The 21,637-nt window shown below is 37.2% G+C and overlaps 1 protein-coding gene across 1 annotated transcript in view; it reads right to left on the minus strand.

Annotated features, from left to right (window-relative positions):
* ARHGAP42 (Rho GTPase activating protein 42) overlaps positions 1-21,637 on the minus strand; it is a 162,143-nt gene that overhangs the window by 119,551 nt on the left and 20,955 nt on the right. Inside the window, exon 2 of the mRNA XM_005230550.4 lies at positions 8,659-8,754. Coding sequence (XP_005230607.1) covers positions 8,659-8,754 — 96 coding nt within the window. The remainder of the gene's footprint in view (positions 1-8,658; positions 8,755-21,637) is intronic.

Genomic DNA, 21,637 nt, shown 5'->3' on the forward strand with positions numbered 1-21,637 from the left:
GTAACTAAAAACAGAAACAAAACAAACCCACACCAATTATTCAAATACCACCACCACACTTTTAACACTTTATTAAAAGAGCAGCTGCAGTATATCTACTCAGTGTTAGTGTTCTGACCATAAAAGCAGCGAGTATTTTGAAAATATATCATTCGATCTGGAAATTTATCTATCTTCTGCAGCACGAATTCTTCAACACAACAATTTTTCAATACAACACTAGCAGAGCTGCGGTAGAAAAATCCCACTCTAGACTATTAATAGTCTACAGCACCGCTCCCAAAATGTAGCATCCTGAAGTGACAGCAGAAACATTTTAAATGGTCTAAGCAATTTCTTCCATTTTGTTAGAAACATGTGACTGAATGGATCTTCCAGGCAGTCACTTGCTCTCACAGAGCACTGTATCAAAACCTTTCCACAAATCAGTAAATCACTTTTCTTGTCTCTCTCCTTCCTTCTATACTTCTGTGAAGGAGCGAAGGCTTTTGGGACTAGCCACAACAAATCTACTTTCATCATGTTCTCACAGAATAAAGAATCAACAGTTTTAGACAAGTGGTCATCAAGATATACTGCATCTCTATGCCACAACAAAATAGGGTTTAAAATTGTATCTGCCAAAGACAAATCAGCCTCCATTTCCACCTGATGGAGCCACATGCACAGCAGTCCGAGGGCTGAACTCCATAGCTGCATAGCTCAGCAGGGTGTTGGGAACAAGAGTCAATACATTAGCTTTTGCCCAACAGGTATGAAGTGATCTTAAATTACTTCTGGAGACTTACTTCAAAGCCCTAGCAGCTTGAATTGGCACCCATTGAAAATAACAGCCTAAGTTCCTATACTGTGAAAATCCATTTAATCTAACTAATCTTTACCTTAACTAAATTAACCATTAACCTTTGATTTGAACAGATCAAACTTCTCCAGATTTAACTGATATCCACAGCCTGTCAGAGGAAGAATAGCTTTAAAAGCCATGGACTATTCAGAAATAGATAAAATCAAAGGTGGATTCTGGTTAAATCACAGATTCTTTCAATCTCCTGCTTTCCTCCCTACCACCCCCCCCATTCCTACTAAAAAGAATCACAATATAAATCCACTCTCCATGTAAAACTTTCATTCTGAGAAAACAGTTGCTACTCCATGCTCAAGTTTTCTGAACAGTTGAACAACAAGGCAATGTGGGAAATAACCACTGGGCAACACACATCATCTTCAGCTGCAAAAGTAACGTTCAATCTCAGCATTCCACAAACAGAGGAGTTAAAAGTAATTATGATTACATCTCAGGCTTGCCAATCTCTGATTCTTCAGAGGCACATCCTAAATGAGGGGGAAAATACTCATAGTTCAATCTTTGCAGCTGTACAAACCTTATTTGTGTGTGGCTCTTTGCAGGTGCTGAAACAGGGGAAGTAAAAGGAAAACCAATGTACTCAGAATGCAGCTGAGAATCATCAATACTGGCTTTTTTCTGATTTATAAAATCTAGTGCATTTATTATTTGAATGGTGAAATATTTTAATTAGGTAAAATATCACCAAATACTTCAACACATGTTAGGTCTGCCATAATTGCTTTGTGGAATTTAGGTCTACAAAGGGATCAAGGACTTCCTGTGCTTAAAACTCTAACCTCTAAGGATTTTGATTTTAGAAAATGAAAATCTTTTATCTTATTTGCTCAAAATTGAAGATGAGTATCTCAAAGCTGAGCTGATCAAACCACTACCTGTTATTGCAAACAAGTGCCTATTGCTCAAGAGGTATACTAACTTGACAACTCTAAAGTGTTACGCCTTTTCACTACAAGTGTATTATATGCAGCTACAGTACAGACCAGTTATTTTCAAACCAAGCCTGTAACGCAATTCTCTTGTCCTCAGACTGTCTCCCCATAGGCGCTCATACTTCCAATGGGATGCCCAACTCTACAAAGAACAAAGCTATGTAATAAAAGAGGGAAGAAGAGGTATGTTGAAGGCATGGAATGAGGACAGTAACGTAGAATGCACCTACAAGAGCACAGAAGATCAAACTATTAATGAGGGACACAGCGTCTTAATCCATGAGTGGCATGGAGTTGTCTACTTGTTTACTCAGCTGTTCAGGTTGAATGTTGACTCACCCAACCTCCTTAGCAGAATGCACCAGAAGAACCAAAGCTATTGCTGCCCACTGCCTGCCTCAGCCTCTTTCTGTAAACAGCAAGTGGCAGTCTGAGACACCACAGTTTGCAGTCCAATTTAATAAAATGAACTAGCATGAATATTAGACTCCCTTAGCACACCAGGATGTGAACTGCAGTGACTCAGGAGATCTCCTGCTTCACATCCAACTACTCCTGCCACAGAAGAAGGGTAGGACAGACAGGAAGAACAGTAACTGCATCAGCCACCCCAATCTAATTTTTCTCATTTGAATACACATCTTAAGGCAAACAGGGAATGAAGCATGCAAATTCTAACCTTCTGATATATATCTTGAAGAAGAATTAAAAACAAGGCCTGTGTTGTTGATCTTATTTACTCTTTTCCTTCTGCACAGATAAAGGCCTATTGCAACATTATTTTATTTCCTGCTTTGTCAGTCTCATTTGACCTTCCACAGAAAGGACAAGAGCTCTTGGCTGGACTAACAGAATGCCAGCCTTCTCTTTTTGGTAAAGATGCTGTTTCGAAGCCTCCGGGATCCTAGCACTAGCATAAAATCACTCATATCTTGGGGTCAAGAAACAATAGTGTTCCAGAAACAGGTGGCATTTGTTTAAATACGCAACAGGGATTAAAAAACATAATGGTAGGAACAGATTTAACAGATTTTAAACAAATACTTCAGGCATTTCACACCCTGATTGCGCTGAGTTCCTCCCATAATTTGTTACTGTTTAACTTTTGTAGATAAAAATAGTCCAATAGCAGTACCAAACAACTCTCTCCTGTGATTCAGATCTTAAAAGTAGCTCATGCAAAGAGTGAAGGTCACCTAAAAAGTTAATCTTAAAATTCATTCTTCCAACTGGATGAAAAAGAGCTGGCAAATCTAGCCAGGTAATTACTGTGGAAAAACAGCATACAATCTTTCTATGCAAATTCACTCTCAGCCGCAAATAGCTTTCTATGCTAATTCAGAACTCAACCCTTCCCCACCCATCTGAAAAAAACGCCTTTTGTAAATATGCTTGTCTCTAATATGTTCCACAAGGTCAACAAACTCAATCACTACAAAAGTCATTGGGATGATACCTATGCTAAAAAAGTCCGCCCCCACAACTTTAACCTGGAGGTGGTGGCAAGATCCTCCTCTTTCCTTGGTTTGGATAAGGCAGTAGTAGACCTGAGCCACTGGAATTCGTTTTGATTTAATTGTTGTTTGGTAATTCCAATCCAGAAATGTGGTTATGAATGGGAATTCACTGCAAAGCAGGTAGAACGTGAACCCTAAAAAGATGTTTCTTGAACAACCTCAAGTGATTAAAGAGATGATCTGTAAGATACGCAAGAGATTCAGACCGTAGGTGGCTCAATGGCATTTAATAATTAATTTGAAAACAGCCAGGCAAATGCAAGAAGCCATGGCACACAAGAAACAATAGAGATCCAGTGGCTTGAAATTGTGACTAGCTTGACAGCAACTTTCCGAGGTTTCTGATTAGCCTCTGAGTGGCTCCAAAAGAGTCTCTCTCCTAATTTGAAGACTGCAATGTCCACATATTGATTTGCCAATTTTTGCCTCCACACACTTCAGGCAGGAATAAAGCTCCCAAGAAATTGTCACTCTTTCTCTATCTCTCTTTTTTTGTGTCTCTTATTTTATGCATTGCATGCATAGTTTATACCATTTGAAAAAAACAGAATTTGGCACCTCTTAATGCCAATTAAACTTTTACATTGTTGTAAGAGATGGGGGCGGGAAACTTTCTGATTTTTTTCTCTTATTTGTGTAGGATTATATACAAATTTCCAAAGACAGATCGATTTGCTGTTCTGAATGACAGGATGCTTGTCCTCTGACAAGCTCTCCAAGAGGGCAGAGCAGCTGCTAACTCAAAAGCATTGTGCATAGGGATGCCCAGTGCAAGAAAAAAGACTGAGCTTTTGGCACTCTTACTCAACTCAGACAAGACAGCATTAAGAAAACTGCAGTGGACTCGAACGAGTACTATTAAAGCTTTTTTTATTATTATTTATTTATTTCTCTGTACATTTTAGTTGATTTTTCAAAGTTCAACTTGAAACTAACTGCCGTATACAACATAATTGCCTGGTATGAGTTAAGAGTTCTGTAGATGGTCATTTGCTAGCAATTTTAATAACCCCATGAATGACTTTAAGTGTGAGTCAGCAAGATCACATGAGCCACAACTGCTAGGAGCAAGAGGAGAATTCAGTTCGCACAAGGAAAGGTGCCACATCTTAGAATTTCTGACCTATTCCTTGTGGGTCATTTAATAAAGATTTCATAGATGATCATAATCCTAGCACATTTCTAAATCAAGCATCTGATGCTACCCGAAACATCTGTCATAATATGATTCTCTTCAGAGGAAAAAAAAAAAAATCCAAACCCAGCAGTAACTGAGTGAAATACACATGCCTTTCAATGGTTTTTGCTAAATAGCACACACTAATAAAAAGCAGATATTAAACTAAAATGCCAACATATCAGAATGTATTTATTTTTCTTGGCTTCCATTAATTCTGAAGAGCATGGTCTTACACTGCTAATATTAAATCTCACTGATCTATAACTAGCTGTAATACAAAACAGACAAGAACTTGTTAAAGAAACATGACACGATGCCATGGAGTTAAATAAAAATATTTATTATTTTCATCTGTATCAGCCACAATCCAGATAACAGAAACAGAAGAAAAGAGGATAAAACCAGGGAGATTCTTGGGGAAGAAATCAGGTGACACAAGCTGAATAGTACTAGAAAGGAGGAGCTGGGCAAACCTTATCCTTACAAAATTTATGCCTGCACAGGGTGTGCTGAGGAAAAAGACACTTGCTCATTAACATTATAGGTTTTTCACCTATCCCATCTGTGTAACATTCTGTTACCTGTAAGGTTTGAAACATGTAAAAATGATGCATCAGTTTTGCACAAAACTGTCACTGGGCATGGCAAATGACTGACCTTTACATTCATTCACTGCCAAATTTAAAGCATTTAATCTTTGTGCAAAATACTAATTACAAAGGGGGCTGAGAGTAACTGTGCACAGGATAGTATGTCTAAAAGAGTCAATGGCAAAATGTTGTCAAGTCTTGGCTATTTCAGACTGAGGAAGGTACAGTTGTTAGTAATATGGGGGAAGCAACACCCTTTCCTTAGAGAAAAGGTAAATTACATCAAACCTTCATCACTATACCTTTTTAGTATTAATGATTCATTGCCATTCATCATGTTATTTTTGCTTTAAAGATGCCACTTTCTGCATAACTTTTCAATTGCACAAAAATATTACAGCTTGGCTGAATCACAGGCAAATGGAGCTAATATCCATGTTCTACTATTAATGAGTATGGCCCTGTCAAATATCATGACCCTTGCGTTGCTGCAGATCACATGCTGCCACGTGCATTTCAAAACAGAGGAAGAGACAACACTGGCAAGTGTTGCTAGCTGTTTATTTTTCAAATGAGAAAAGCTAGTAAAGCTGAGGAGCACTGTTTCCCAACCCAAATTTCCTGGCAAATATCTGAAAATCTGAAAAAGCTTTTTATAGCATAAATCCTTTGATGTTCACAGTTAAAAAAAAAAAAAAAAAAAGTTGTAGCTGATTTAGAAGAATAAGACAGTCTGCTTATTCAAGAAAGTCAGGGGAATAGCTTACAACCCACACACAAAATGTCTGACTCTAAACTGGGCATGTTACATCTGAAAGTGACTACATAGATAAATCTGGGTAACTTGCAACTGCATGGAAAGAATACCTAAAATGCATGAAAAGACGCAGATTTTTATTTGTCAGAGAGCAACAATACTTCTATGGAAGAATTAAACGTTTTGAAGTAAGAAATCATAAAAATCAGAAATCAAAGATAGGAATTGAAAGAAAACAAAAAAAACTCAAATAAATCAATGGATTAAATAATAAATGGATTAAAATAAATATGAAGAACACCATCATAATTCTGTTTTTATTGACTGTTTCATGGAGTTTAACTGAAACTACTTCTCATGAATTTTGTGTAATGGGCTTATTGGAATAGATGAGTTGTATAAACAGAGCACTTCGAACAACACAGGTTACAGGAAATGCAAATAAAACTGAAAGCTGTTACCACAGCTCAGGTTGGCAAAATAAAAATTAAAATTATGTTGCGCTTAGCTGCTGAAAGGAGGCCTTCAATTCTAGCATTGCCTCAAACAAAAATGTTCATGAAGCTAGCAACTCACTTCCAAACACTTATTACCGGTAAGAAGAAAAAAAAAAAGAAAAGAAGTCATTTAGACTTCATTTTTGAAAATAGTTGATATTTTTTTAAAAACAGAAAAAAATAACATCATGACAGAAGAAGCCTTATTCAGAAGGTAAATTTTTAATGCTAAGATGCATTAGGGTGATCACCAACACTGATTAAAATAGAAATGTATTTTAAAATCTTCAGAATGTAGTCCCTGTGTTAAGCCCCTATATATATACTGGTTTCATACAAACCTTATTAAGTTGGAGTATCGTTGCAGACTGAAGTGGCCTGCACAATTGTAGATATTCTTAAAAAAAAGGAGGTGAAAGCAGAAGGAGGCACTGAGAGCAGGATTCATCTATACAAAGCTGTCTTTGATGATAAGCAAACATCTAGCTTGTTGGGGCATGTTAAAGATATGGATAAATTCTAGGTCACTGCTTTAGGGAGATCAAAAATTGAGCCTTACCCTATAAAAGCACACAGTATCATTTAAGCTCTGTCAGACTTGAATTTGATTCCTGTCAGTTTACCTTTTCTTTGATGTACGTAACAATCCATCAGGCAATGGGTGCTTTAGAAGCTAGAAATCCCTTCTTTGAAGCTCTAACTGAAATAAATCAGCTGTCAAGCTTCATGAACTCTGTTTTTTTCCTAAATGGTTTTAAATGCCTGTTTAATGTCCAAACAATAAAATGTCTTTTCTTTGCTACATTTAGGTTCCAAATAAAATGAAATTTGTCTTTGTCTTCAGCCACCTCATTTTAAACACAAAACCTTACGTGTTTAAAAAAGTTATTGACCAAGTCTAAGGCATATAACTGAGATACTGTAGATTCAGTTTAAATGCATAAAATATGAACAAGCTAACTTAAAAAGCAAATAAATAATATGTAGAATGTCAAAGAAAACATACACACCATTCATTTTTTGTCTCTTTCCAATCTTGATACACCTGAAAAATGTATGCAGTTGTATACCTGAGAAGCAGCTCAGTGGTTTCACTCCCCTACTTGTATATATCAGTAAAATTAAACCTCCCCTCCCACACCCCTGCCAAAGGTGAGTGGAAGACAGTGACCCAATACCAGCCATCTTTGATGACAGTCTCCTAACTATCACAGTATTGTAGGGTGAGGATGAGGCAAACCTTGTCAGTGAAAGCAAGCAGCTCAGTCCTTTAGTTCAATGATTAGTAACTCAGTCAGAAAAAGAGAAATATTTAAGGGAGAAGAGACGTGAAAATATAGTGAGACACTTGGAAAAGCCTAAATCTGAGTTTTCTCTCTGCATTACACAGATTAAAAACAACAAAAAAACAACAACAAAAAACTAATAAGTCCTACATTCCTTCTTGTACTGCCAAATTATTTATTTTTAGCAGCCACTACGCTTTAACAACCGTTTTCCTTCCTCTGAGATGTTTGGGAAAGACATGGGGGCCATGTGGTATGTAAGACTCATGACACTGAATGTAGCCATTCCAAAAATGGATTATAATCCAAGTTTATCACCACGGGAGCTACAGCACTCCAGTTGCTGCGCTACTGCCCAAAAGCATCACTGCAACCACAGCAATGCCTTGTAGTAAGAGTGGCTGAATTTCTGAATCCTGGTAATGTTTCCAGGATGAGTCTGCTGAGGGAAAACTATTTTGATGATATTAAAGAAGCTTACATTCAAGACAAGCTGAGCTGTTCAGTTCTGTGAATGTAGAAGTTTTGGATGTGTGCAGAGGGAGAACATTAAGCAGCTAGTAAATTTTAGCGGCAAAAGTTCAGACAACTATATACTTTGGAATGCACAAGTTGTAAAGAACATATTCTTGGGTTTAGATCCTTAAATACTTCCTGTGTCTTACTAGGCACTGAAGTGTTTTTTGGAGACATATATTATTTCATAGGAAATTCATGTACCTTTTCATATCTCAGCAAAAATGGCTAAAAATTAAATACAGAAGCAGAATTCGGAAGATTCACAGTTTACTCAGTTGACAAAGTACTGCTGGATACTTTCCTCTACAATGAATCAAGCTATGTCATGAAGACATAGGTTTTTCACTTATACTTTTAGTCTTGCATGATTTCTATTTACTGAAATGTTTCTATTTTTGTTACATGCTCCATTAAAAAAAACAACTGTGAATGCCCCACTATGTATGTGCCGTCATATTAAATATATAAGAAACAATATAAAATTTAACTGCAATCACAACACAGAATGTACTTACCAATATTAATTTCATCATCAGTTTCAGCATCTCCAATACACTCAAACTGGAAATCTTGTAAAGACTGTGAAAATTTTTGCACTGCCATGGATAAATCTAAAATTCAAGAAAGGAAAAAAAAAATAAAAACAAATCAGAATTACCCCATTACAACTTCATTGGAACAAGTTGGCTCCAGAAATGCATGAAACATTTTTTCTGTTTACGAAGTTTCCTTTCTAGTATCTTTTTTGGACAGTGACTTCCTTCAAAAAACCTCATCACCACTTCAAAATCAAAGCACCTGAGTTATCCCAGAAGCCTATGAAATAAACTGATGCCAGATTTCAAACATTAATAAAGATATTATGTCGACAACTGAAGAATTTATGTACTTCTTGAAAAATAAGAAATTAATATAATAAATGAATGTCTAGTGGTAAATTCCATATGTAATTAGACCACTGTTTAAAATACTGCAAGTTTAGTTTCCAGATTAAAGTAGAATTCATGACAGTTTCTTTCATAAACACTTTCAAAAGATTTACATTCTAAGTTTTCTAATACACTAAAACATTATACAGTGTTATGTAAAAGCTTTGTAAAAGAAATGGAATGGAAAAAATGGAACAAGCGCTTGCCAATCAACTACATCGTCCATGGATTATGAGCACCATTTTCACTGAACTACACAGAGTGGACCTTCAAACCAAAGAAATGTCAAAGCAATCCAAACTTCATAGCATAAAATTTCATTAGCATTGTACACACTCCAACAACTACAAAAACAAAAATGTAAATACAGAATATCAATGTAACCACGTAAATCTGTTCTTTTCTTTTTCAGGTATACTAATGACAAATGAAGAGATGAATGTGATAATGAATGAACTCGGTTGAGACTTAAAACCATTACCAGTCCAGATGAGCCCAGAAAACCAGCAATAAATCTCTATGTCCTAGAGGACATATGTAAAAGAAATGTAATGTAATTGCATTACATAATGTAAAAGAAAAAGGTATCTGTTTTGAAGCCAGGAAAATTAGCAATTAGATTTTCTAAATGTAATCAAAAGTCAATAGTAAGGATAAGTTATGAACATAAACAAAGTCATAAATTCTATCTCAAAAGCATCACGTTTCTGTCTGTCTCCATCCTTGGGAATGTTCAAAAGCCATCTGGACATGGAGCTGTGTAACTGGCCCTAGGTGGCCCTGCTTGAGCAGGGGGGTTGGACCCGATGACCTCCAGAGGTCCCTTCCTATCCCAGCCATTTTTTGATTCTGTGATGTCCTTAAGCCTCTGTTACTGTAAAGACATAAATGCTCATTTACTCAATGCTGGACACAAAATCAGAAGGCTAACCTTTTTCCTGGCAGGAATACTGACTAGCATTTAAATACACAAATTGGCCTGATGTCCTAAATCAAGCCAGACACAAACAAAACAAAACAAAGTGTCAGTTAAATTTGAACAATTCCAACAGTAATAACCATTCCACTATCCCAAATGAAATAAGGTTTGAAAACCTTACAAACACTTCCAAGTAAGAATCCACACAGCAAGATGACTGATTTGGGGAGATTCTTTTTTAACTAAAGGTAACCACTATCAAGCAACAGAATCCCTGCCAAGATTTTGCCCTATCCTTGTATTTACTTAGTGCCTGTTGCTTTCATATTTCCACACCCAGCTATAGAGTACAGCAGTCAAACAAGCCAACTAGCAGTCTTTAGACAATGCAGACATGAACAACTTTTTTCTTGTATGAGTAAGGAATTCTATACCTGACAGAACTGATCTGATAAATAACTAGGGTATAAGAAATTGGGTAAACGATTCTGTGTCTTTTTGATAAAAAGCATGGAAAACAGGAAAGAATGCTCCCCAGAATTATTGCATCCTTATTGAACATATCCTACTATGCTGTATGTAAAGATTATATTATTAAATCTATTAACAAATCAGATGCTAAACACAAAGTATTTCCTACTGTTTGTATAGATAAAACAAAATAGATCTTTATAAGCTGAGGCACTCTGGTTATGCAAATACAACATCTTTGATATCTAAGTGACTGATTGTTCTACAGCTGTTAGAAAGACTTAAACATGGATTTGTTCACAGCAGGATGCTACGAGTTCAAAGGGAAGAAACAGTTTTATTGTTGCCTCTTACAAGTTACGACATTGAGTTCTAAACCCTTCTATAAAATTGCTGCATGCTAATTGATGCCAAAAGAAATAATATGGCCTTAAGGTGATTGAATGAAAAAGATTCTATATTGCAAGTACACTGAAATGTAAAAATTAATTATCACTAATAGGAATGCATATTTCCTCTGGACAATCTAATAGCTGCCCTTGATGACCAGCATCTCTGTGAATGTGAAAGGAAACAAAGGAGCATGGACTCTTCCCTATCACTCTTCTACACATGCAGGGTCTCAGCGGAACAAATGTCAAGGGAAAGGAAAACCAATGATAAAAATATCGAAGGTGGAGTCTCCATTTTATATCCTGGATTAGTCACACACAGATGCTGACCTCTCTTTCATTGTGTCAGCAAATCAGACAGCGTTAATGCTTATATGTTTTGAACCTGAAGGAGGCATGTTCAACCTAACTCTGAAATAGTGGGTATGAAGAATGTAGTAAGAATGAGAGTGCTCATCAGATAACTTGATAAAATCATCCAGAATGATTCCATTTGGAAATTTTTGCCTCTATATGAGACCTATTCTAATAACTTGAAAGTACCAGAAGATACCATATTAAAGGTTAAAGCTGTTTAGTGTAGCAAGGCATAAAATGAGTTTCCAAGGTCAGATGCTTCCTGTGACACTAATTTGCAGGTTCTATACAAAGTTAATTTTAACTGAAAATATAAAAAAATATTATTCTACAGAAAATTCTAGCTTACTTGGACAGCTTTGTACAGGCTGTAATAGGAGCTACACTGTAAGAACTCCAAGCTCAACTTTGCAGTTGAACCACCAACACTGGACCAAGCAGTGCAATTTCACATTTATCAATTTCTTTCTTAAGAGCATCATCACCTTACTTGATTACAAAATTTAACTAGTCACAGAAAGGACCAGTCTTGCTGTAAGCAGGCCTCCTTTAAGACATAAAAAGATTCAAAACTGAATTAAATCAGATTTAACAGCAACTGCCTCTTCAATCAAGAAAATGCAAATGATACCACTAGCACCCTGTCTTGTCTGGACAAAAAGAAAAAAAAGAAAAGAAAAAAAAAGAGCAGAAGATGGAGCAGAGACCTTGTCTAGCTTTACAAGATATCATTTACCGCTTTATACCCCAGAGTCTTAATGCCACTGAGAGCCCCCAATACATCCTGCTCCTTCCACATGTAGGAAATTAAATCACCACACCAAACCAATCACCGTTTTACCATCTGCAAGCTATAGAGCATTGCAAGAATCACTCTTACTCAGCTTCTAAAATGTACATTTGATAGTCATGTCCCTCTTCTCATGGAGTCCACATGAAGCAGGATATTTCACTTCACCCAGGAAAAAAATTCTCTTTCAAGCTGAGTCAACTGATCTTCTAAGTTACTATAAAAACCTTAGCTTTTATTGACAGTACAACTCTATCACCCAGGGAAGGAAGGCTGCCCAAAAGTCTCAATGATACCGTAAGTGTTGTTGCCCCTGCTCTTCTGCACACATTCAAAGAGCAATCTCTCTGGGTGCCAGTGAAAGACTGAAAACAGACCCTGTTATCCCTCAGCTGACAGAGGGGTGAATTTCTAACTGACAATCATGTTAACATTTATTTTCTGACAATACTCAACCTGCACCTTACCTTCTGTTCCCAGTTTTCCCCAAAACCAAAGGAGGATTCAGTTAAGTTTTACAGTAAGGCATATAGTCAAGAGCAGCCATCTACAGGCTACTTACAGTGTAGATGTAATTAGAAGACAGAGTGGCCTGTTTTAGTAAAGGTTGAAGCAAGTCAAGTGGCCAGCAATATAGTTTATTTGAAGCTCTGACAGAGGAAGTACTAAAAGAAGCATACTACATTGTGACCAGAAACAATGAAAGGATAATTGCTGCTTAACCATAAGACAGTAATAGAAGACCAGTATTAAATTTGGATACATATAACACCAACCATCAGTATCATAATGTTAATGAAAGGATAATAAAAGCCATCATCCATTCAGGAAAGACACAGAGGAATCAGAAAACATGTTACTCTATTGTACTTCTTCCTGAAGTTTTATAATTTTTATCTATCTGCTTAACATATATTTACCCAACAAAAATATGGAGAAAAACTCTGCATTATCCCAGAAGTCAGGTTTATTTAATATTCACTTTGTTTCAAACTGCCAAAAGGGATTTAATTTGAACTGTAGTATATTACAATACTTAGGCTTCAGATAGGGCCTTACATGCTGGATATAGGATGGCAGGACTGAGGGCACCCTCAGCAAGTTTGCCGATGACACCGACACCAACTGTGTGGTGTAGTCAGCGTGCTGGAAGGAAGGAATGCCACCCAGAGGGACCTCGACAGGCTTGAGACATGGGCCTGTGTGAACCTCATGAAGTTCCACAAGGCCAAGTGCAAGGTCCTGCACATGGGTCAGAGCAATCCCAGGCACAAATACAGGCTGGGTGGAGAACGGATTGAGAGCAGCCCTGAGGAGAAAGGCATGGTGGTGTTGGTGGACAAAAAGCTCAACGTGACTGGGCAATATGCACTTGCAGCCCAGGAAGCCAACTGTATCCTAAGCTGCATCAAAAGAAGCACGACCAACAGGTTGAGAAAGGTGATTGTCCCCCCTACTCTGCTCTCATGAGACCCCACCTGGAGTGCTGCATTCAGCTCTGGGATCCCCAACAAAAGAAGGACATGGACCTGTTGGAGTGAGTCCAGAGGAGGGCCACAAAGATGATCAGAGGCTGGAGCACCTCTCCTATGAAGCCAGGCTGAGAGAGTTGGGGCTGTTCAGCCTGGAGAAGAAAAGGCTCTGGGGAGACCTTACAGCAGCCTGCCAGTGCCTAAAGGGGGCTTTTAAGACAGATGGGGATCGATTTTTTTGGTTGGGCCTGTAGCAACAGGACAAGGGGATAATGGCTTTAAACTGAAAGAGGGTAGATTTTCATTAGATATGAGGAAGGAATTCTTTCCTGTGAGGGCGGTGAGGCACTGGCACAGGCTGCCCAGAGCAGCTGTGGCTGCCCCATCCCTGGCAGTGCTCAAGGCCAGGCTGGACGGGCCTTTGGGCAACCTGGTCTAGTGGGAGGTGTCCCTGCCCGTGGCAGGGGGGTGGAACTAGGTGATCTTTAAGGTCCCTCCCAACTCAAACCATTCTATAATTCTTTTCATATCCGTAATGAAACTATGATGTAGTCTCAACTACAATTGTTCTTCAACTTTCTTGTCCCAGATTTGCTAAACAGATTATAAGATAAATTCTTATATACAGCCTTGAGGAGGAGGAGAGAACAATACATTGCAATAAAGTGATGAAATTATGGATGATATTATCAGAAGGAAAGAAGAGTGAGTATATTAGTTTTGGCACAAACCACCACAACAAGGATACAGTTCTACAGATAAGGAAACTTAACTAGATTTCTACAAGTTGGTAAGCACAAAGAATTTTTTTGGTTGGGGTGGGAAAGTTAGTTGGTTTTGCCAGTCTGATGGCTGGAAGAAAAGAAGCAAGCCCAAGCTTTTGACAGAAGTCAAACAAGGTCCAACAGCTTCACGCACTTGCAAAGGACCAATATCCCTACCCTAGTAACAGTCTGCAAGAAAACGTTCTCAGCAAATACATCAAAGCCAAAGTCTTTCCAGTTGCTTACTTACTAAGGTGACTTCATTAGCAAATAAGAGTTCCTATAACCAACACTGTTCTTGACTGATGTCAATCATCCTGGAAAAGTCTGGTATCATTCACTGAGTTAATAAAGAAAAACAGCAGTTGAAACCTAGTGAGAAGATTAAACATGCCTAAATGAACTCCTGAGTGCCAGCTGGAATGCAGTAAATGGGACTTCAAACAACAGGCACTCTGACTAAAATAGTAACAGTAACGTATCTGGTGATCTGACACAAAGCTAGTTATTACCGTATGGCTTCAAAGACAGGAGAAGCAAGGGGGCAATGGCTGAGCTGGCAGGATATTAGAGGCAATTCTTCAGTCATTTGAATTTCAGGACAGTTGAAGACTGGAAAGGAGACCACGTACCGTCAACTTCAGTATTTCAAACCTTTAGACAGTTTGACTATATGCATTGTGGTGCCATGCTTGATGAGCTATCTCATTTGGTCATGCACTGACATACAGGTTTATTAAAATCCAAGCTACTCACAAACCCCAAGCATTAAAGAGCCATATGTGAATGAAACACAGCAGAAACTGAACAATATTGCCAGAGTACTTGATAAGATGGCTAAAATGCGGAGAACCTAGTTAATCTAGTTAATTGACATTTATTCCTCAGTACCTGAAAATGAGTCACTGTTGTGTTTTTTGGTTTTGTTTTAATTGCTTTACAAATAAATTTATTTTCTTGATTTATTTCATAAGCAACTCTCATCCTATAAATAATTTTTCTGGCTAAGTTATCTAAACAGTTGAAAAAGTAGATGTTTAACCGAGATATTATTTTGAAGGAAGCAAGGAAACATTAAAAATTCATACATGTGAATAAAGGGCTTTCAGAATTACAAATATAGATCTGTAAAACACTAGTTAACAGAAAAATACTTGTGACAGACACGTCTCCTTAAATACTTCATGACATGCTTCTTTACCGTGAAGATAAACCAGGAGCTGCCTTGGTTTTGTTATTTTATAAAAGAACGAGCTTCACAGAGGCAAGCTTTATCAACAGCCAGGAATAAGCTGGAGGAACAAGAACACCCCACTGAGAAGCACTGAACTTCAACAGCTTCTGTGTTTGCTACAGTCAATTTGATTGTAACTAGAACATGTCACAGTGGGACATCTTTTTCCACATCATAGACTGTAAACACAGCAGCTGGCAGTACAATTATATTTAGGCAGAATGAACGATTAAGCAGTTAAAAGCAGTGAGCATACAAGATTGCATATATCACTACTATATTTCAAATTTCTTCCCACCTTAAAGGCTTTCTCATTGAAAATCCCAGCTTCATAGTTGTTGGTCTTAATTAAGTAAACAGCACCAAAACACATTTTCTTCACAATTTTTGCCTTTTTCCACTCTGTCACTCACTACTGCTTTAAAGTGAAAAATACGTGTAAGTCATTGGCTGTAGGTAACTATCATATACAGAAAATCTTCCACTTTCACAATGTGTATGATGGCAGGTCAGCACAAACAAGTGGACCTGTAAAGGACTTACAGATTAGCCCACAGCAGCAATGCTTAGCATGGGGGTGCTGGCACATACCTCAGTACTGCAATTAATCCCCTCAGCTGGACATGAAAACAACTCTGAATTTTGCTGCCAGAACAGGTAACCCCAGCTTAATAAAACACCACCACGACACATGCCCTCATCACCTATAGTTAGAAAGCAATGTAAAAATGTATGTTAACATGCATTTTAAACACACACAAAAATCTGCATAGTCAGCTGATATAGCTTCTGCCATCTTCAGTTTCAAGTGGCTTTCAATACTAGTCTTCCCTACCACACATCGTTCATAGCCTATACCACCATTGCATGGAATACTGTCCATGGCACTTGTATTTTTAGAAGTCTATTTGATGAAATTATTTACATACACACACACACACTTGTTATTCTTTATTTCTCAGCTGCATTATTTTCTGGATCAAATTAACTTCTGATTGTCATATTTAAAAAAGAAGACAAAAAGAGGAAGAAAAAAAGATCTTTTTAGGAGTGATCACATTTTTTCCAAATTTCTGCAGAATAACTTAATTTTGCAAAACACAGGGCAAGCTGGCACAAAGGCTATCTGCAGGGGCAGATGAAGCTAATGCTGGCCACTTGCCATAATGGCTTCCAAAGAAGCCACAAGAAAAGACCATAAAGAAATACAGAATCCAGTGTCCAGTGCCAAAGATTTTGCAACACAAGGGCCATTGCTCTGTATTGACACAGTCTTTCATTGTTGCTATCAATGAACTCTTTATCCTTTTTATTTGCTAGCTTCATTGGTGTGTATTCTTTGCCAACTTGCTATTCATGGAACAATAATAAGCAACTAAAATAAACAACCCCCTACCCCAACAATCCCACATTACTTTTCCACCTTAGGCTCAATGTTTTGCTCTTACTTTCAGAAAGCTCATTTCTTTCTCATGATCTCCAAGGAAAGGACATCAGCAGAGTATGTCAACATATAGCCCATGGTTGCTGCATTCCTCTGGGGTTAAATAAGGCACTACAGCAGTCTGAAATTTTTCAGTGTCATTTTCTTACTCAGGAATATTTCCATGAGAAAAGTGCGCAATTTATTTTCTCATTCTAGTAAGCACTGAGAAATCCCCTTGATCAAATACAACAAAATCCCCACTTTCTTAACACTATGATGCAAGAGCTATTGAAAACTCTGTATCTTCTACAAACTTCATAGCTATTAATACCAACATTTTTATACATGAGAAACTTATGCAGTATTTTGTAGATTCTCAGTTTTTCTCTATGGACAAGCACTAAAACCAATACATTCTTGAAGAAGACACCCCAAGCACAGAGCAGTGATATTTAATGAGAGGGGAATTTTTTAGGCCAAATTTGCATGCTTGCTTGAAAAAATCATACCAAAACTTCCCAGAAACATAACTGTTGAACCAAATAATGTTATGCAGTCAAAAGACAATTCTGGTAATATCCCATCCCTCTTTTCACTATTTCTGTCCTTACCCCAAACTCACTTCATCTATCAATGTGTAAATCTAACTTTATTCACATAATTAGAAGAACAGAAAGCAGTTAATTTTAGTTTAATATGCAAAAACTGTAAAGTCCATAAAATGACCAAGTCATTTTGATTTTGCCTAGTTACAAACACATGAAAGAACAAAAATACAACTAAAAATGTATGCCCTATAACCGTCAATGTGGAGGACACCGCACAGTATGTACTGCACATCTGCTTCTCTAAAATTAGGGTACATATATAACTTCATAGCTCTTTGCCATATTAAGTGGTGTCATTTTATTTTGTTTTGATACTCCCACATTCTTGCATTTTCTCATTACACCATTCCTAAAAAATCCTTTCTTTCTCAATATTTTAGCTTCTAAGACTGTTCAACAATACTGCTGCATTTGATAAGAAAACAGACTATGCATGGAATTACTAGGGTTTAAACCTTCCAATTGTCAAATCATATTCACAGAATTAACGCAACAATAAAACCTTATAAGTGACTGATCACAAGGTTAAAAGCAGAACAGAAAATTTTCCTTTGTTACCAATTGCAGGTTTTTGAATATTTTCCACAAATATGGCAAAAAGTTTCAGAAAGCATTTGGTTTCATTTTAGTTTTGAAATTATAAAGATTGGCTGTAGGGTATAACTTAGTACTATTTTTAACACATTACATTTTTCTAAGTTACATTCAACCACAACATCTCTATAGAATGCCAATTTTGCAGATATGCTTCTTTTCATTCAGTAAAGCTTTTTGGCAAACATCCACAGTTAGGATTCCAGTATTTCCAATACTGGAATATTCCAATATTTTTTCCCTGTTAGAGAAGAATAAATCTTTAAGAACAAGCACATTTCCGTTTTTTTCCATTCTCAAATAATTGAAAATCAGTACTCACTCATCTGTACTCTTCCAGTATTTTCCCTGTGTCCCTTTATAAAACTATTCCATAGTTCTGTATCAGGAAGATACAACTCTTTAATCTAACTTTTTAACCACTCCATAAAGCACATGATATATACCTGAGAAGAAGCTAAGATTATATCTGATATAACACACAGTAAATAATCACTCCCTCCTACTTATTTATAGATTTGACATTCAGGTTGCTTACTTCAGTTGATGGCTGTATACCATTCTTTTCCTATACCTTTCAGTACATTTTGCTACACTTTCCAAAGAGATGCAGTTTGCTGGTCTCCAAGTTACTGTACACACCAGAAGAGTTTGGGTCATGGTGGCAAGATGTTACACCTGAGCCACATGATGATCCTTTTGTTCTGTAGTCTTCATCATACACTGATTCTCACACAACAAAAGGGTATTAACATTAATACTGGTGAGAGCCTTGTGCAACATCTCAAGTTGGTGTAACTTAAGGCTGCTCTAAAATCTCAGATGGATGTGTATAACCTCTTTCAGATGTCTGTACTACTAATGTAGACAGCACACCAAGGTGTCCAATTCAAGGACACACAGCCACGTGGAACTGTTTGGTGAACATCAAACACTGCATAGATGATGACATTCCTCCCTTTTTCAAATACAATTAATTTCAGGTTTGTTTCAACAATCATTTGAATGACAAACACTTATTGAAGCAGCCTTAGTGTACGATTATATAGAAATCCTAAAGAACTGGAAAAAGAATGTTAACAGTTTTGTTGTTCTTGTCAGTTTTTTGTATCTTCTTCTATATCATTTTACTTTAACTTCTGCATAGTGTTCTACCACTCTGTTAACCACCCTAGGTTCCTTAACTTTCTTCCCTGCAAATTTGCTTTGACCCTCAACATACTTTCTCTTGCTCCTTCTGGGGATTTTAAATGCTTTTTCATGATCTTCCACATTCTTCCCCCTCCCCATGGATGTTTATTTCCCAGAACAGTGTCAGCCTTTTCCAGAGAGCTGGGTCCAGCCCAGTCTTCTCCCTCCCAGTTTCTTTCATTGAAACATGCTTTATCAGGCTTGCTGCATCATTCCTTGCTCCTCCTTGCATATCCCAGAGATGGCGAGCAGTGAGCAGGCAGAGAAGCACCACAAAAAAAGGACAGAGAAACTAAGAGCAGATGTTGCCAGAGGTTGAAAAAGCAGAGTGACTTCCTGTCTGGCAGCCAAGGAGTTGTCAGAAAAAACACGGGAATTCCCAGATTTCTAGTGTAATGTAAGGTATTGGTGCATCAGTGGGTCTTTTAGTAGCAGTTTAAAATACAGTTTTCTCTATTTCTTCTTAACCTTACAATACATTCAGGGAAATTTTAAAGGTGCATATTCCTATTTACAGACAGTGAAACAAAAAGCAATATATGATAATATTATTTCACAATATAACTAATGCCTAAGTTGCAACGCATTTGTAAGGAGACACAGTTCTGACTATTTGGGCAAGATCAGTTCTGCCAGTTCTGCGCTGCCTACGTGTACGTGTATAATGAGATGCAATTTCCCACTAGCACCCCTATCCAAATACATATCCAGGGGAAAAAAATTAAAAAATAGAGTTGGTTCTGGCATGAACAGGGAGCTACTAAGAAACTGCTTCCAGGAAAACCAAGAAGAAATCACTACAGCAACTATCATGCAGATCTTTAGCTGTAAAGATTCCTGCAATATATCTTCAAATGCTTTTATGTGCCACGATTTTTACATTAAGTAGATTCCCCTGTTCCGCAAAGAGGGCTGCACAAAAGAGGACTGGTCATATTGGCCTGTGTTGGATGGCGGGGGAGGGATGAAAGGAATGAAAGCAGTTATCAAGGCATTTGTAAGTAGTGAGCTCTTGGAACAACATTAGAGTTGAGGGTCATGGGAAACAGAAGCTTTGCTCACCCTTCTTCCTGGCAGTTTTCTGCACTTGGGCAACAAAGTAAAATGTTTTGTAAGAACAGAAGGAGGAGGAGAGAGGAAAAGAATTAAAATGTGTATATTTAGCTCATTAAAAAAAAAATACTACCACTTTGCTTTAAAGGAAATGAAACACTTTCTATATGAAATTCTTTCAGGCTTTTAGAGCTTAGGAATACAACACTTGATTAGATTCCTTTGATCAGACAACTAATATCACACTCACATGAACTTCACTATTGCACATTAACAGGGTTGTGTGGGTTGGGTTTTTTTCCTAATACAGACACACACAAACAGATGTATGTAACATTTGTTTAGACAATTAGATATACACTTCCAGACATGGAGGAAAGAACTGAGATCTCAAACCAAGCAGGATTTTTTCCAGTGAAGTTAAATGGCACTAAGTGTCTTTACCAAATTTGGCTTAAAGGAGTTTCTTGCACTCAGTCCACCACAGAGATGGTTCACTATATAGCTACTTCTCACTGCTTAGGGAGAATGGATACCATACACATCAGTTTCATATAGCAAACTAGCCTAATATGCTAGTTAAACCCTCTCCTACCTTTAAAATATGAAAGGAATTCAGAAAATGCAAAGATAAGAGCCATGAAAGCACTTAGAAGTCTTAAAGATACATTTCTGAGGGTTTAAATTAAATCACTTGCAGTATTCTAAACTCAAAAATCTGTTACCAAATTACCTACATTTTAATAATGAGTGGGAAAAACAGCCACAAAATACTCTTCATTAAATAACGAAATGCACAACTACCAATCTGTTTCACCAGGTGAGCTCCTGTTTGTACAGCTTGGGAATCAAGTGTTCAAGTGTTCCCAAGGAGTTCGGAGATAACTCCAATTTGCATGTGATCATTTCCTTAATGGTCATGAAAGTTTTTGTATCTTACATACTTTCCAGTTTTACTACATTCAGCGAGACAGGGAAAGAAATAAACCCTGTAAAAAGCAGTAATCATATGAAGTTTCTATATATAAAACTATTTCAAAGAACTGGCTGTTTGTACTTTACATGAAAGAGAGAAATATCCCTCAAGTTCATTTCTCTGGACTCTTTTACCTAATTAACTTCTCAGACAAAAATAAGGAACTTTAATGATGTTTTGCTGAAGTCTGCCTAGCTTTTCTTAAGTCAAGTAACTTGTAAGAAGGACCAACTAGGCTTCTACATATTTTATCTACTGGTGTTTTTTTCAACTTTTAATTCTCTGGAATTTTGTTCTACTTTCCTGTCACAAAAAGAT

The sequence above is a fragment of the Falco peregrinus genome, chromosome 4 (genome assembly GCF_023634155.1).
Source record: "Falco peregrinus isolate bFalPer1 chromosome 4, bFalPer1.pri, whole genome shotgun sequence".
NCBI classification, from domain to species: domain Eukaryota; kingdom Metazoa; phylum Chordata; class Aves; order Falconiformes; family Falconidae; genus Falco; species Falco peregrinus.